Below are 13,878 nucleotides of genomic sequence, written 5' to 3'. Positions count from 1 at the left end.
ATTAAAAGTGTGTTGATATTCCTCACCCCAGTCACACTCTCCAGCTTGCTCCGGGGGTCACACGGCATGCCCAGGCCAAAGGCCCTTCCACGAAGTTTTGGGGTCAGCACAAAGGAGACAGTCTTTCACAGAGCATTGAACTCTTTTCCTATACCACTAAACTTCTTTATTGGATTCCTATTAACAGAGAATCCCATTACAGTTTAAATGAAATTTACATCTCATCAACCATTATAGGGAGAAAAAAAAATGAGTTTTTAACAGGCCTTAAAGCCACCTGCCAGATGTATCTGTAAAGTCAATCAAGCCTGCTTTAAATGTTTTTTGTTTTAAATTATTTAATGAATGTAAAGTCTACCTTCGCAAAACCAAGCTTCCATCCAGACATGTCTCTGGTGATGTCACACAAGGCATAGGGCAACTGATCATATTTCTTCTGAGTTGATTGAGTGGAAGTTTTTCGTTTGCAATGTTTTATTTTTTCAAATTCTTCCTTCAAATGTGTTTACATGTATTCTTTATTTAGCAACAATTAAAGATGGAAATGGTTTGTGGAGATAACCAAGGTAGACCAGAATGGCCAGACATCATTAATAAAGTTCTTGGATAATAATTTTGAGCCAAGTTTTTATTTATACAGATGGTCTGGCTGATGTCTTTCATCATGATTCAACATGATTTTCATGCAGAACTGCTGTGTCATTCTCGACTTCCTCGAGAAACAGTCGCTTTGCAGATTTAAAATGAGGCGAAACCTACCAGTTAGCCACACCATGCCTGTGTATGCAACTCCACTGTAAGGGGAAATCATATACAGTTAGGCCCAAGATTCTTCATGCCTTGGCATATTTAGATTTAAATTCTGTTTTAGTTCAACCAAGAAGTTTGTTTCTGATTGAAAATGACACAGAAATTCCCCACATTACTCAATAATCAATTGAAAAGCCTGTATCAGCATTAAAGCAATCAATTGTTGACAAACGTTTTACTTGTGTTCATTTGTATTTTTGACCTCCATGTCTGTTAGAGGTTGTAAGCTTCAAAATGCTACTTCCGGTCAGATAGTAAACGTATTGTTCACGTTAAAAGATTCGTTTAAAACTAAATCTGCCAGTAGTTTGAATTTTGTTGATCCTAATTGTAATACAAGCAGAATATGACAGCTTATTTTATGAGTGGTGAATATTCAAACTTGCGCTATTAAAAACTTCCCACCAGTTACAGTTCTTAACACTGCCATCATAACCCCTTTCTTCAGCCACCCACAACAATTTCCATTGAGGACATAGGAGTCAAACCCTGGCTTAAACACATGATGTGCCCCTTGCAACTCAAATTCAACTGACTGCTTCAGAAACTATGTGGAAATCTGCAAAGTCACCTGTCTGCCTTTACAAACAACTCCGTTCTTGTCCCTTTTGTGATGTCATCAACCCAAATACACAACAGATCTAGACATTTTTATTAGCGGTCTTTAGCTTTATTTTTTTAAGTTGAAATCCTGCAGCTGAAATCCATACTTCATTAACCACGTGTATTTTTCTATTTATTTTTGTCAGTTTAGATTTGTTTGTGGGGGGGTAAAAGCCCACCACAAGACGGAACATTTAACAAATAATAGCCAAATAAGGGGAATTCACATGTTTTGTTTTACTTTTTGATTTTTGATTTTTTGATTTTTTTATTTTTATAAATCGTATAATAAATAATTTAACATCAGCTTTTTCTCCTACATGCAGGGAACACTTTACACTACTACTACCCGTCATAACAGTAAACCTACGGTACCGATAATAAACCACGTGACTGGATCAGTACTGTACAGGTCTTTCTAGATCTTTCTGATGCAGTGTTTTTTAATATGTGCAAATTTGCTTTATCTCAATAGTCCCTCAGATTGACCTTGGGGCGTTGAAGCACACGCTTCGTCATCATGTCATCGGATGTGTTACATTTTCATAATTTTCTATGTTATAACCGGAGATCCCCAGTAACCATGTGACCGCCCCTCGTGCTGTCGTCAGCGGCCCTGGACCCACTCGCTTAGTCGGATTCCAGAGATCCAGAAGGAAGGACGGAAATACGGAGTTCGTCTCAACAGTCGCTCCCAAATAAACACGTTAAAGGTGAGACTTGTCGTTTTTTTTTGTTCCGTGTTATATTCTATATATGTGACTTGTTTTATTTAGCATTTCATTTTTCTTTTATAAATATGGTTGAAAAACGACAACCGCGACCCGCGCTCGCTCGTTGCTGGAAGCCGTTATGGGTCCATCCTGCTTGGCAGCTGTCAATACAGAACATATATCTATATATATATACATGTATGATACAAATAATGACCGTGTTTGCTTTAAAACGAGCTGGTAACGCAACAGTGTAAACGGAGGGGGGGTGCGCGACATGTAACCGTCCTGAGACGTGTAAATGAGAGTGGATTTTAAACATGGCGAGCGGTTTGTGTTGTTGCGGATGTGTTGTCCCAGTCTGACTTTAACGGCCATCCTGGTAATCTTTGGGAAGATGTGCTTACAGATGGCCGCAGTGTCGCATTTTTTGTGCGCAGTTGAGGCCTACAACAGATGGATTTATATTCTGCAGCTTGAGCAGGACTGAGCCTGTGTTTCTGTTTTGGTTTGCAGTCGCTCCTAGCCTTCAAACAGATGGCATGAGCCGTGTTTCACTCACGGCTGTAGTCTCCCAGGTGATATAGGCCTGTTTTCATTGCATTTAGATGTTATTTTTAGTGCTTTTCAGCTTGGATCAGTTGTATATGAGCAAAATCAAACAATCTATAAGGTATAATTGCTACGATCAGTTTTGTGTCACTTGGTTAGCAGCAGTCCTGCTGATTCAATTGTTTCATACCTTTTGGTATTGTGAATTACATTTTTAAGTAACAATCAGTAAACTGATAGCCGATTTTATAGTAATCGATTACTTTTAAAGTATAAGAGTAACACTGACTGGCATTTGCTTTTTAGTGGAGTGTTTTTATGGGCTCTTTTGTGGTTGAATATCTGAAACAAATTATTAATTCCTCTGGGAAATTAGTCCTGTTTCGTGAAAGGCGCATACGCAAGGGCTTTAATCAAATTTTAAAATTTAGAAATGTACAAATTTAAACAAAGCTGCACAGGTGGGAAGGAAGACACTGTGATGCCCCTCTTGCTGTATTATGTCAAAGTGATTTTCATGTCACATATTCAGTTTAAGGGTGAAAGGAGTTCGCAGTTTTAGTTATTAACATGATAAAATCTCTGACAGTTGTTATTACTGTTCTGTGATGAAACACACTTGATTATAGTGCTATTTTTTTGCATTTTTCTTGCATTGTAAATCAAACACAACACAGCACAGCAGACCAAAAGCGAGGGGTGTGAGTGTAAAGTAGTGCCAAGCTGTAGGTTTATTCTATTGGAATCGAACTCATGAAATTGTGCAAACCTAAAAATATTGAATTGTTTTTCCTTTGTTTACACCTGCAAAACCATGACAATTAATCGTTAAACACGAAATACGTTTCTACAAATTGTTCATCATATAGAATTGTCATATCATTACATCTATAATTAAGTTTTTTTTTTTTTTATTAAACACGCACGCATTCCCGTGATTAATTCACACACAATTTAAGGTGTACACCCTGGCAACCAACACGGATGCTTTATTGTCTCTTTACATATCCAGTAGATAATAGTGTTGTAAAAACTTCATTCTGTTGGTGTTCTAGTGACTGCTTTCCCTGTTTCAGTCAGGCTACTTATGTTAGGTGAAACTAAAAGAGCATGCTACCATAATCAGGTCAGGGATGATTATCAGCAGATGTCATGTGAAGTTCTCGGTTCTGAAATTATTCCTGCTTGAACTGAGACTCACCGTTTAGAAAGAAGGTTTTTAGAATTGATCTTTTAAGTTTTATTTGCTTCAGTTTTGCTTGGCAAGTTGCACCTATCTACGTAGCCAAAATGACCATATGCTCATAAGACCTGCTTATAAACTTTCAAACAAAGGAAAACTCTTTTTTTTTTTTTTTTATAACAAGTTTTGCTTAGTTTACAATGTGTTTTATTTTGTTCAAATCAGACAAACCATAACCTTTATATTGTTACTAAGAGAAGGCAAATCAATGAATTCAGTCAAGCTAGATCAGGAACGTCAATACTTCCCTATGAGGTATAATAAGAAAAGATCATTTTGTAATAAACACTTTTTTGTGTTTTTTAAATCAACTGTGTTGTCAGTTATTTGTCATAGAGGGCCTGACTGATCAAACTGCAGCCGTCTGATGCAACATTAGGTGCTTGCGGGCTTGGGATGGTCACAGTGACTGCTGACACGGCCCCCCCACATCTTCCTTCCCTGTTTGTCTTATGAAGTGGAGGCACACCCATGTAGGCAGTTATCTTCTATGTTGTTCAGTTGATAATTTAAAGATTGTACACAGAGTTGTTGTGGCAGTTCGTCAGTGCGTTCTGTGGTGCAGCATAACAAACAAACACATCCTTCTCCCCCTCAAGTCTTATCAAACTAAGCCTACAAAGTGAGTCAGTTATCATGTGACAGTGAAACAGCATTTTACTTTTTGTTTAATCAATAACTCAGGTTCTAGTGACTGCGTTTCCTGTTTTAGTTGAACTAACAAGGTTGCTAACCTCCATGTTGGCCCAGCTGCTTTGCATGAGCTGGGTTGATCAGAGCATTTCATGCAATTGCCCAGGTATGCATGTAGCATGTTGTCTGTGGGTCAGTCGAGGTATTGTACTAACCTAATTGTGTTAACCTGGCTCTCCGACTGACCCACTGAACCCTTCCCTTTAACCTAAATCCTTTAGGGATGGCTATCATCGCCGGCCCGGGATAGTGGGCCTGTTTTATTAACAGCATCGCAGCATCTCGCCTAAGAGGATTTATAATCTCACATAACCCTAATAAAGCACTTTAAACCTTTACTTAAAGTGACTCTTAAAAATATCTGCTGTATTCACAGTAACTCTTCTCAGACATGGTAGAGTTGAACTTCCTGGCTTCAGGTTTGTTTATAACTTAACACAACGTTTTATTTATTTATGAACATGTTTTATCTCTGTTACATCAGGTGCTTTCATAATGACAGCTGTATGTTTGCACCACGTAAGAAAACACGTTTTAATTTCAGAACATCAGCGGAGGAAGCTGTTTGTACTGAAGTTTGACTCATACTTGGTCGTTGTGTTATTGGTGTCCTTTTCTCTGAACTGTGCGTAGCATCTTTGGATTATGTGAGATAATCTGTGAAACGCATCTTAAACACACACGTGGCTAATTGTTTAAACGTGTTTTTTAAAGTGCTAAATTATCAAAATGAGTACTTGAAACGAGGGTTTAAATAAGCCGCCTTCAAAATTAAGAGCACACCTCTCACTCTATCACTGAATTATTTTTTACAAAATTCCAAAGATTCTCTTGTTGATTGTTTTTGTCTTCTTTTAAAATATTATAAATTTCCATGAGTCCCAACAATCAATATGACTACATTACATTGGACATAAAGAAACTGTCACGATCGTTTTTCTTTATTGGTCAAAACAGCAATCTTTGTGAAACAGCCCCAGTCGGCTAAATAACCACTGTATTTGTACTGAGAAAAAAGCCACTGGTTCCATGGCTTATGAAGGCAGTGGGTTCTTTGTATTCTGGGATATCAGAGTAAAATGAGCTGAATGCAGCATTTTTTAGATTTCTTTTTGCAAGAAAAGATGTGCTTCCTTTGCCTTCAAATGACCAACTATGTGCTACCTTGTGTTGGACTAAAACATTGCAGTTTGTGGTTGTGATTGAAAACATGTAAAAAAGAAAATTCAAGGGCTATGAATCTGTTGGTAATGTAAACATGAGGGGAAAAATACCCACAGGAAAATATTCAGGATTTATTCAATGAAATCCTGATAAACTGCCTTTTACTTTATTATTTAATATAAGGCTGATCTAAACTAAACCAGCTATAATTGTTAGAGGCAGATTCCCTTTATTTAACAAAACATTTGTTTAGCTGCAGACGGCCTATCGGATGGTTGATTGTTCATGAAATGAACTCCCACAAAAACTGCGTTTCTTTGTGGGTAGGGTGTCTTTGCACAACCATTGTTGTCTGTGACGGGATTCGGCTCATGACATGCAGAGTGTCATCTAGAATGATTTTAATGGATAGTGTCAGCATGAAGCACAGCCGGCATTTGGTTGGAGCTTTGTACTGCACCGTCTCTGTGATGCATCCATCCACAGACGGGGATCGTCAGGACGGGCTCTGCAGTCCAAATGCATATGCCAGGGCAAAATGAAGCAGTGTTGCATAACACTGGCTGTTAATTCAGTGTGGCCTAAAGAAGGGGAGGGGCAGGATACAGTGAGAACAACCTTTTAAACTGGATATTTAGTTCTCTGATTTGATGCTAAGTGAACATTGTCTTGCTTTCTTTTTTTCCTCAATGGAATAGGCCAGTTTTTTGTGATTGGCTATATTTCAATACTGAAAAATCTTTTTTTCACCTGTTTGATAAAGGCATCAAAACTAAGAATTCCCACCATTTACGGTTTATAATCGTATCAACCAATGGCATGTTTTATGATGCGCTTCTTTAAGTTTAATAAAAATCTGATAAAACTTATGCTTGGGTGCACTCTGGATAATCTTTTAGGTTTTTTGTTTTTTGTTGAATTCAAGACTACCATCAAGGAACCTGCAGCCCACTTTCTAGCCCTATCTTTAGTAATACAAATCGGAATTGGCAGGTCGGACCTCGAAGAAGACCAGAAATCCATATCGGTCAGGAAAGCCCTGTAGGTGCGTCATCATGTAAAGCCAGTCCTTTTCCCGCTCCAGGTCTTTTATTGAAGTCTGCCACTGGTTCGGTGGCATTTGGTTGCCTTGCTGCTCACCGTAAATCTCTTTTAGGTGCTGTAGACCTTTAAATTAAACATGTAAAGCACAGGTACAAACATCCATGTAAATTTCATAATTGTTGTTTTTGTATGTGGTTGCTGATTATTATTTACAATGTTAATAAGACAGATGCTTGTTTACTCCGGCGTGGTGAGGTGGTGGCAGGGTTATAACATAAGGTTAAAGATGGACTGATGTATCAGCTGGTCGATAAGTGGGAGTAATATCTGCCGTTTTAAAATATTTCAGCATCTGCCATGCAGGAGCCCATTCAGCCAATAATAACTGGACACATCTGGGAGTAGCACATTGTTTCTGTGGCTGAGTATGCTGTAAAACTGTGAAATCCATGACAACATTCACCTGTCCATCAGACAGGGACAGGCAGACTTGCTAAGCAATGACTTCTCACCAACATCTGGTCTCTGTCCAGCAATGCCATCAGTAGCTAAGAATGTTACCCCTATAGAGTCTGTAGAGAAACCAGTGCAAATCTGTAAACATTTCATAATCCCTTATTTTACGAAGCAATCGCAGGGAAAAAGCCAAGTTAAATACCTGCAATCACCTGGTGAGAAATGGTTAGAAATGGCCCAAACGTTTGGAGGCAACCAAAATCTTTCCCAACAGCGTAACATATTGGGCGCGGGATAGCTTTGAGCTCTTTGACAGGTGTGTACAGTGTTTGTGAGCTAGGTGTGGTATTATCTGATGTATGGGTCTCTCTCTGGGAGGCTTCAGATTAGAGAATTACATTGAAGTTGTTAACATTTCCTGTAAGAGCCTAACCTGTTGCATATACTATATGTATGTGATGAGTGCCGGTTTTAAGACATAACTATTGTGTGTGTTTAGTTTTTGTGTTTGTTTTTTCAGATTGTGGCAGTAGGGAATAATTACCCTCACCATGTCCCATGACAAAAGTGGATACCCTATTATGGGTGAGAGCAACCCTCTTCACAACAATGTTTATGGGCCCCCTCAACCAGGTTTTGGTATGCCCCCTCCCAACTACAGCCAAGGCCCAGGGGAACCTTACCCACCAGCTGGTGGCTATGGACAGCCTGGCTTCGCCCAGACAGGTCTGGGTTTTGCCCCTCAACCATACCCCCAGATGCCCTATCCACAAGGCCCCTACGCTCAGGGGCCTTATCAGCAGGGACCCGGACAGCCAGCTTTTCACGGGGACCCTATGGGTGAGTTTTCTGATGTTTTTGAGATTAAGACGGTAGATGTTGGGTTTGAGCTGAAAGGGGTAGGTTTTAGTGGCATGAAGGTGACTCTGTCCATTCTTTCATCTGTTTATCCATCCATCTCTCCGTTATCCATCCCCTTACAGTCTGTTTTTTCCCGACTCCATAATTAAAACTTACCTTATTAGGAAAATCTGCTATAAATTAATTGTCAATTCATTTATACATTAAAAGTGATCAACTATATTCAAGAACTGAATATTTTTTAATCATTAACTGAAAAATGTGTAGGAACGCTAAAATATCATTTGAGTCAGTCTGTGTACTGCATTTAGACTGTGATACACTGTGGATTGTTGATATACTGCTGGCATCCCAGATAAATCTAAACAAATTTATTCATTTAGATCTTTATAATTTGCTTGTATGATTTCTGACAGAGGGGAATATGATAAACAGGCTTAGAATTAAAAATATGCTCACATATTTAGAAATAATCGTAATAAATAGTTAGCGGACATGTTTTCAACATCAGTTAACATGTTTGTTGTTCTGTTTTAGATGAACTGGCAGTCAGAGATAATTCATTAAAAACTCACAGACACTTTACTGTTGTTTTTTTTAACCATTATTCAACTGGACCTGCAGACAGCCCTGGTTATCATGGTGATGTGCCTCCATCTTACTATGACAACGAAGAATTTACCAGATCAGGCTTTGAGGACAAGAACATCCGACAAGCCTTCATCAGAAAAGTGAGTGAAATAATAAAAACAATACAAAAACTGTTGTTCGTACAAATTACTGCTGTACACCAATCCTTCAGCTCTCAACATTAGTTTTTTTCTTCCCCTTCAGGTCTTCTCTGTGCTTACGGCGCAGCTGTTGGTCACCTTCTCTTTTGTTTCTGTCTTCACATTCGTCGACGATGCCAAGTTATTCGTGCAACGCAATCGGTGGACTTATTATGTGTCCTACGCTGTCTTCTTCGTGTCTCTGATCACCATCAGCTGCTGTGGTGACTTCCGCCGCAAGCACCCCTGGAACTTGGTTGCTTTGGTAAACTCATGGCCTGATATTTATTTTAAAAAGTATGAGTAAACAACTTGATGACCTCTGACATGTACATGGAATCTCCAAGGTTTTTTTGTTTCTTTTTGTTGTAGTCCATCTTGACATTGAGCCTGTCCTACATGGTGGGGATGATCGCCAGCTTCTACAACACAGAGACGGTCATCATAGCTGTAGGCATCACAGCGGTGGTCTGCTTCACTGTTGTCCTCTTCTCACTGCAGGTCAGCACAATTATCTGCCTACAAACTTAGTCATTTGGAGTCTATGGTATTTGAGCTCTAATTAAAACAAAAGATCAAATTTCCTTTGATTGTATTTTTACTCTAATCAGCATCCTCTCTTGTCAGTTTTATTTTTCTTAATGTTTTTTTTTTTTTTCTTATCACAGAGCAAGTATGACTTCACTTCCTGTCGGGGCGTTCTCTTTGTGTGCCTGATTGTGCTGCTGGTCTTTTCGATCCTCTGCATCTTCATCCGCAACAGGATCCTGGACATCGTCTACGCCTCCCTGGGGGCTCTGCTGTTCACCTGCGTAAGTTTAAGGCACCAAAAACGATGGGCTTTACATTTAAACTTCTCTTGAATCTCCTGTGCTTCCTAGATGGTCGAATTGTTTAAAAATATAAGGATAACAGGAATTTTCATGAAATGTCTGTTATTAGATCATTACCGTTGTTAGGCTAGATTGTTTTCCTAAGCTGATTTCACTCTATTAAAAACAATGGTATGGTATTGGTGATACCTCTACTTATATAGAGGGTAAAAGAAGAGCTTTGGGCAACTTGTGGCAGTGATGGTGAGGCAGCGCAGGGTTCTCAGTTTTTTTTTTTTACAGTGTTGGAAAGGTGGGGAAATTTATATAATATTCAATATCAGCCATAGTAGCACTATTAATTATCAGATATCTGTGCATCCCTAATTAAAACTGCCTTAAACCTCTCCATGACTTTATCCCTGACTGTCTGGTGTGTTCTTTGGTCTTGGTGATGCTGGTTGTTCACCAATGTTTTCCAAAAACTGTTTGAAGCCTTCACTGAACAGTGCTATTTATACTGACAATAAGCACACACACACGGACTTTATTTAGTAATTAGGTTCGTTTTGAAGGCGAATAGTTGTACTAGATTTTATTTCATGGTGCATGAATAAAGGAGGGCTGAAGACAAATGCATGATATACGTCATAGAGGTTTTATTGGTGAACAGATTTGGAAATCCACACATCATTTTCCTCCATCTCCACAATTATGCACTACATTGTGTTGGTTTATCACACAAAATCCCAGTCCTTGCAAGGCTCTGTAAGTTTCATCAGAACAAACACGAAGTGACTCATTGGCATCAGAGTCTTTAATGTGGAGTTAAGTGTTTTAATTGTTTGTATTATTTTTTTGATGTCATGTCATTTTAATTACTTGCTAAAGTTGCACACCTCAGTTGCTCACTTTAAATCTATTTAGCCCCCTTCCCCCTCTGATATTTTTGTCCTGTTTTTGTTTTTGGCAACAGGAGAACTCCAGGCGCTCCCACTGGGATTAGATTTCTCTGCTTACAAGGCTTAAGAGTATTTATCCTCTCCACTGTGGCCAGATTCAGATAGACTATATTGCCGAAAGCGTTTGTCTACTTTTACTTGTACATGAACTTTGATCACATCCTATTCTTAATCTATGAGGTCCAATTTGTTGATGGACTCACCGTTACCAGCAGTGGTGGTTAACAGTGGCAATAGCAACAGGAGTATGTTCAAAGATGAGAAAACCAGAACTGCAGCCTCCGCTCTATTTCATCACAAAGGTGTTCAAGAAGGTTAAGGTCAGGATTCAGGCCAGTCAAGGTTCTCCACACCAAGCGTTATACACCTACAGCCATGGAAGTGGTTGGAATACTTTTGGCATTATAGTTTATTTTCCCCTCATACTTAAACAAATAGTTTTTTAGCTCTTCGTGTTCATCAGAAATGCTGCTTTTATTGTAACAGGTGTTTCTTAACTTCTCTTGCAAGGGTCCTATTTGGTCATTTGAGTTTTTGTTTTCACCAACAGACTTGATAGGACTGTAAATGCAGCAGTGTGTTTTTTTTTTCATATATGTTTATTGAATTTTTCTCTTATTCAACACAAACATCTAAACCCTCTCACAGTCGCACACACGTACCTTCAACCTGCATTGACCATGTTCAAAAGCATAAATACATTCAATTTTCAAGATTGATTTAAAAAAACAAAAAAAAAAACAACTGAAGATCCATAGAAGCATAGAGTCAAAACTCCCACCTTTTTATAAATAAACTCCGGCTCCAGTCTCTATAATACTAATGTATGGTTTCCAGAGATGCACAAAGTCTCACTGTTTGTCTTTTGCAGGTGAGTTAGTCTTTCCAGGCCAAGAGACCTTGTGATTTCCTTTTTCCAGAGTCTCAGATTGGGGGCATCCATGCTCTTCCAGCGTAGTGCAATAGCTCTCTTTCTTTTTTTTTACTTTATACTAGATTCTTTGGAGAAACATTTATTTAAACATATCGTAAGCACGTGTAATTTATCTTATTTTAATAATAATGATAATTTCGGATTATGATTATTAATAAAAATAATAATTTCGGCTTTGGAAAATGTAACATCGAAATATGCTTATTTTGTGTCACAATTGTCTTTTGTCACGCCTTTAATTCTAATATCATGTCAATTACGGCCTAATTCCTTCAATATTAAGATGTTTTCTTTCAATTTATGCATTTGTGGCAAAAGCGTGTCACTGGCACTTTAACCTCCGACACTTTAGATTTTCAGCTATAAGAAACTTTGCTTTAAACCTTCAAAAAGAAAATGTTTTTGCTTTGTTATTTGCCCTATTGTTTTTCGCGTGCATCATAAAATACAAGGAACCTTTTTTAAAAAAAGCCTATCGTGTGTGTGTGTGTGTGTGTGTGTGTGTGTGTGTGAAAGTAGAAACAGCTTACTATATTTTTTGAGTTGCACATCTGACAACTCCCTTTTGAAAAGAACTAATATCTCCTTTATTTGCCTTTTTTACAGTTTTTGGCTGTTGACACCCAGCTTATTTTAGGCAACAAGAAGCTGGCCCTCAGTCCAGAGGAGTACATCTTTGCCTCACTCAACCTCTACACTGACATCATCAACATTTTCCTCTACATCCTGGCCATCGTGGGGCGCTCTCGCGATTGAGCCTGCACCTTCAGGAGAGCATCGGCAAGCTAGAGAATGCCTCGATTCTTGCTTACCTGTGCTTTTTGTCTGCCTCATCTAACTTCTCCCCAATTATTCTCCGCACCTGTCACATGCATACACACCAAGCTGTTTTCAAATTAAGACTGAGTCTATCTTAAAATTCAACTAAGTAGGAACACTTTTAATTTACTCTCTCAATATTCTTGCTGTAAGTGGAAAACCCATAATGACGCTCCATCTTCCCTCTGCTTCTACTAACACATACAGCTGTGTCTCAATCCCCCACCTGCCTACTTCCAGTAGGACTGGTCACTTATAGAGAGTAAAACATGTTAGGCTCCGGGTGATTGGTACTCAGCCTCGTCTTGCTGCAAAGCTTAAATTGAGAAAAGTGGGGAAATCAACACTTACTACCAATGCAGAACCAGCTTTGGCTGAATTTAGAAGATAGTTTTAGAAGTTATCTTCTTCAAATCTGCCTGTTTTCACAAACTTGTCTCTCTTTTTTTTTAGCCTGTGTAAGTTAATTGTGCATGGCTAAATTGGAAATACATGAAAAGATGCACTACAATGTCTGGATTCAGTGGAGGGAAAAGCTCTATCTTGCTTGTGACAGCTGTAAATAGTTCAGTGTATTACTGTTGATGATGCCAGTATACCCCACAACCACCACCACCCCACCCTCTTCCTATCTCTGAAAGGCAGTGGAGTGCGTGGATGGCTGTTTGGGGTCGGGGATATATATGCTCTCTCACTGGCATTTATAAATAAATATGAGCATAAAGGTAAATTTATAACTGTTATATTGTTTTGTAAATTCTGTTCAAATACAAAAAGAAATTGATTTATTGTCTATTACTTTCTCCTTGTGTTGGTAAATCCTCTTTAGTTGAAAATGTTTTTTTCTTATTACTGCTGATCACTTTCTATATTAAATTTGATCCTTGTAAAACTTTGAAGCTAGTAGTTACCAGATTTGAAGGAACAAACAACTGATCTGAAGTTGTGAGGGTGTTTCTAATCTCTCCAGTAATGTGAACATTCACTAATAGCTTAACGCTTTTGTCGTTTAAACATGCATACAGATTCGAAGGATGTATAATTTTATTTATTTTTGTGTTATTTTATTTTTATCTGGTGCATGATCCTGTCACCATTTGCACGAGCTCACACAATGCAGCTATTCTTGTTTTGAAAAAGAGAAGCTGTTATTTCAAAACCTTGTTAGACTTTTTTCTTTTCATTTTAATGTTTGTCAAATTAAAATGTATGTGTACATAGGGCAACTTGGTGTTTTCATGTGTATAAAGTAAGTAAGTTCGGGCTTTGTGGGTCTGTAGGGAGTGTATATTTGCATCAAACTGAAGATGAACTGAAATCCCACAGCTGTCTGCTTTCCATTAAAATAGAAACAATTGAAATGTTTTGAGTGTTTATTTAGGTTTAGGTTTTAGTGGTATACCTGCAATTTGCTCTTCTTTTTTTAACTCTCAGTGATTTGT

The 13,878-nt window shown here is 38.4% G+C and overlaps 1 protein-coding gene across 2 annotated transcripts; it reads left to right on the top strand.

Moving 5' to 3' along the window:
- The first annotated feature begins 1,969 nt into the window (after positions 1-1,969).
- grinaa (glutamate receptor, ionotropic, N-methyl D-aspartate-associated protein 1a (glutamate binding)) lies at positions 1,970-13,797 on the top strand. 2 transcript variants are annotated; one of them, XM_047383114.1, is made up of 7 exons: positions 1,970-2,126; positions 7,799-8,118; positions 8,764-8,870; positions 8,974-9,174; positions 9,282-9,410; positions 9,578-9,721; positions 12,224-13,797. In XM_047383114.1, exons 2-7 carry the CDS (start codon positions 7,830-7,832, stop codon positions 12,371-12,373), a joined length of 1,020 nt encoding a protein of 339 aa, XP_047239070.1. In that variant the 5' UTR covers positions 1,970-2,126; positions 7,799-7,829; the 3' UTR covers positions 12,374-13,797. The 2 variants fall into 2 exon arrangements, with proteins under 2 accessions (XP_047239070.1, XP_047239071.1); XM_047383115.1 differs by having other exon boundaries at positions 2,007-2,126; positions 7,778-8,118.
- Positions 13,798-13,878: the final 81 nt, after the last annotated feature.

Source organism: Girardinichthys multiradiatus, chromosome 13 (assembly GCF_021462225.1).
Source record: "Girardinichthys multiradiatus isolate DD_20200921_A chromosome 13, DD_fGirMul_XY1, whole genome shotgun sequence".
In the NCBI taxonomy this organism is placed as follows: domain Eukaryota; kingdom Metazoa; phylum Chordata; class Actinopteri; order Cyprinodontiformes; family Goodeidae; genus Girardinichthys; species Girardinichthys multiradiatus.
This window is presented reverse-complemented; position numbering and strand designations above follow the sequence as displayed.

Bases quoted from the DNA above. Each gene is read 5' to 3' on its own strand.
- grinaa (XM_047383114.1), top strand. From the start codon at position 7,830: ATGTCCCATGACAAAAGTGGATACCCTATTATGGGTGAGAGCAACCCT. The intron at 8,119-8,763 runs GTGAGTTTTCTG...CTGGACCTGCAG, and splicing joins TTTTCACGGGGACCCTATGG to ACAGCCCTGGTTATCATGGT. The intron at 9,175-9,281 runs GTAAACTCATGG...TTTTTGTTGTAG, and splicing joins CCTGGAACTTGGTTGCTTTG to TCCATCTTGACATTGAGCCT.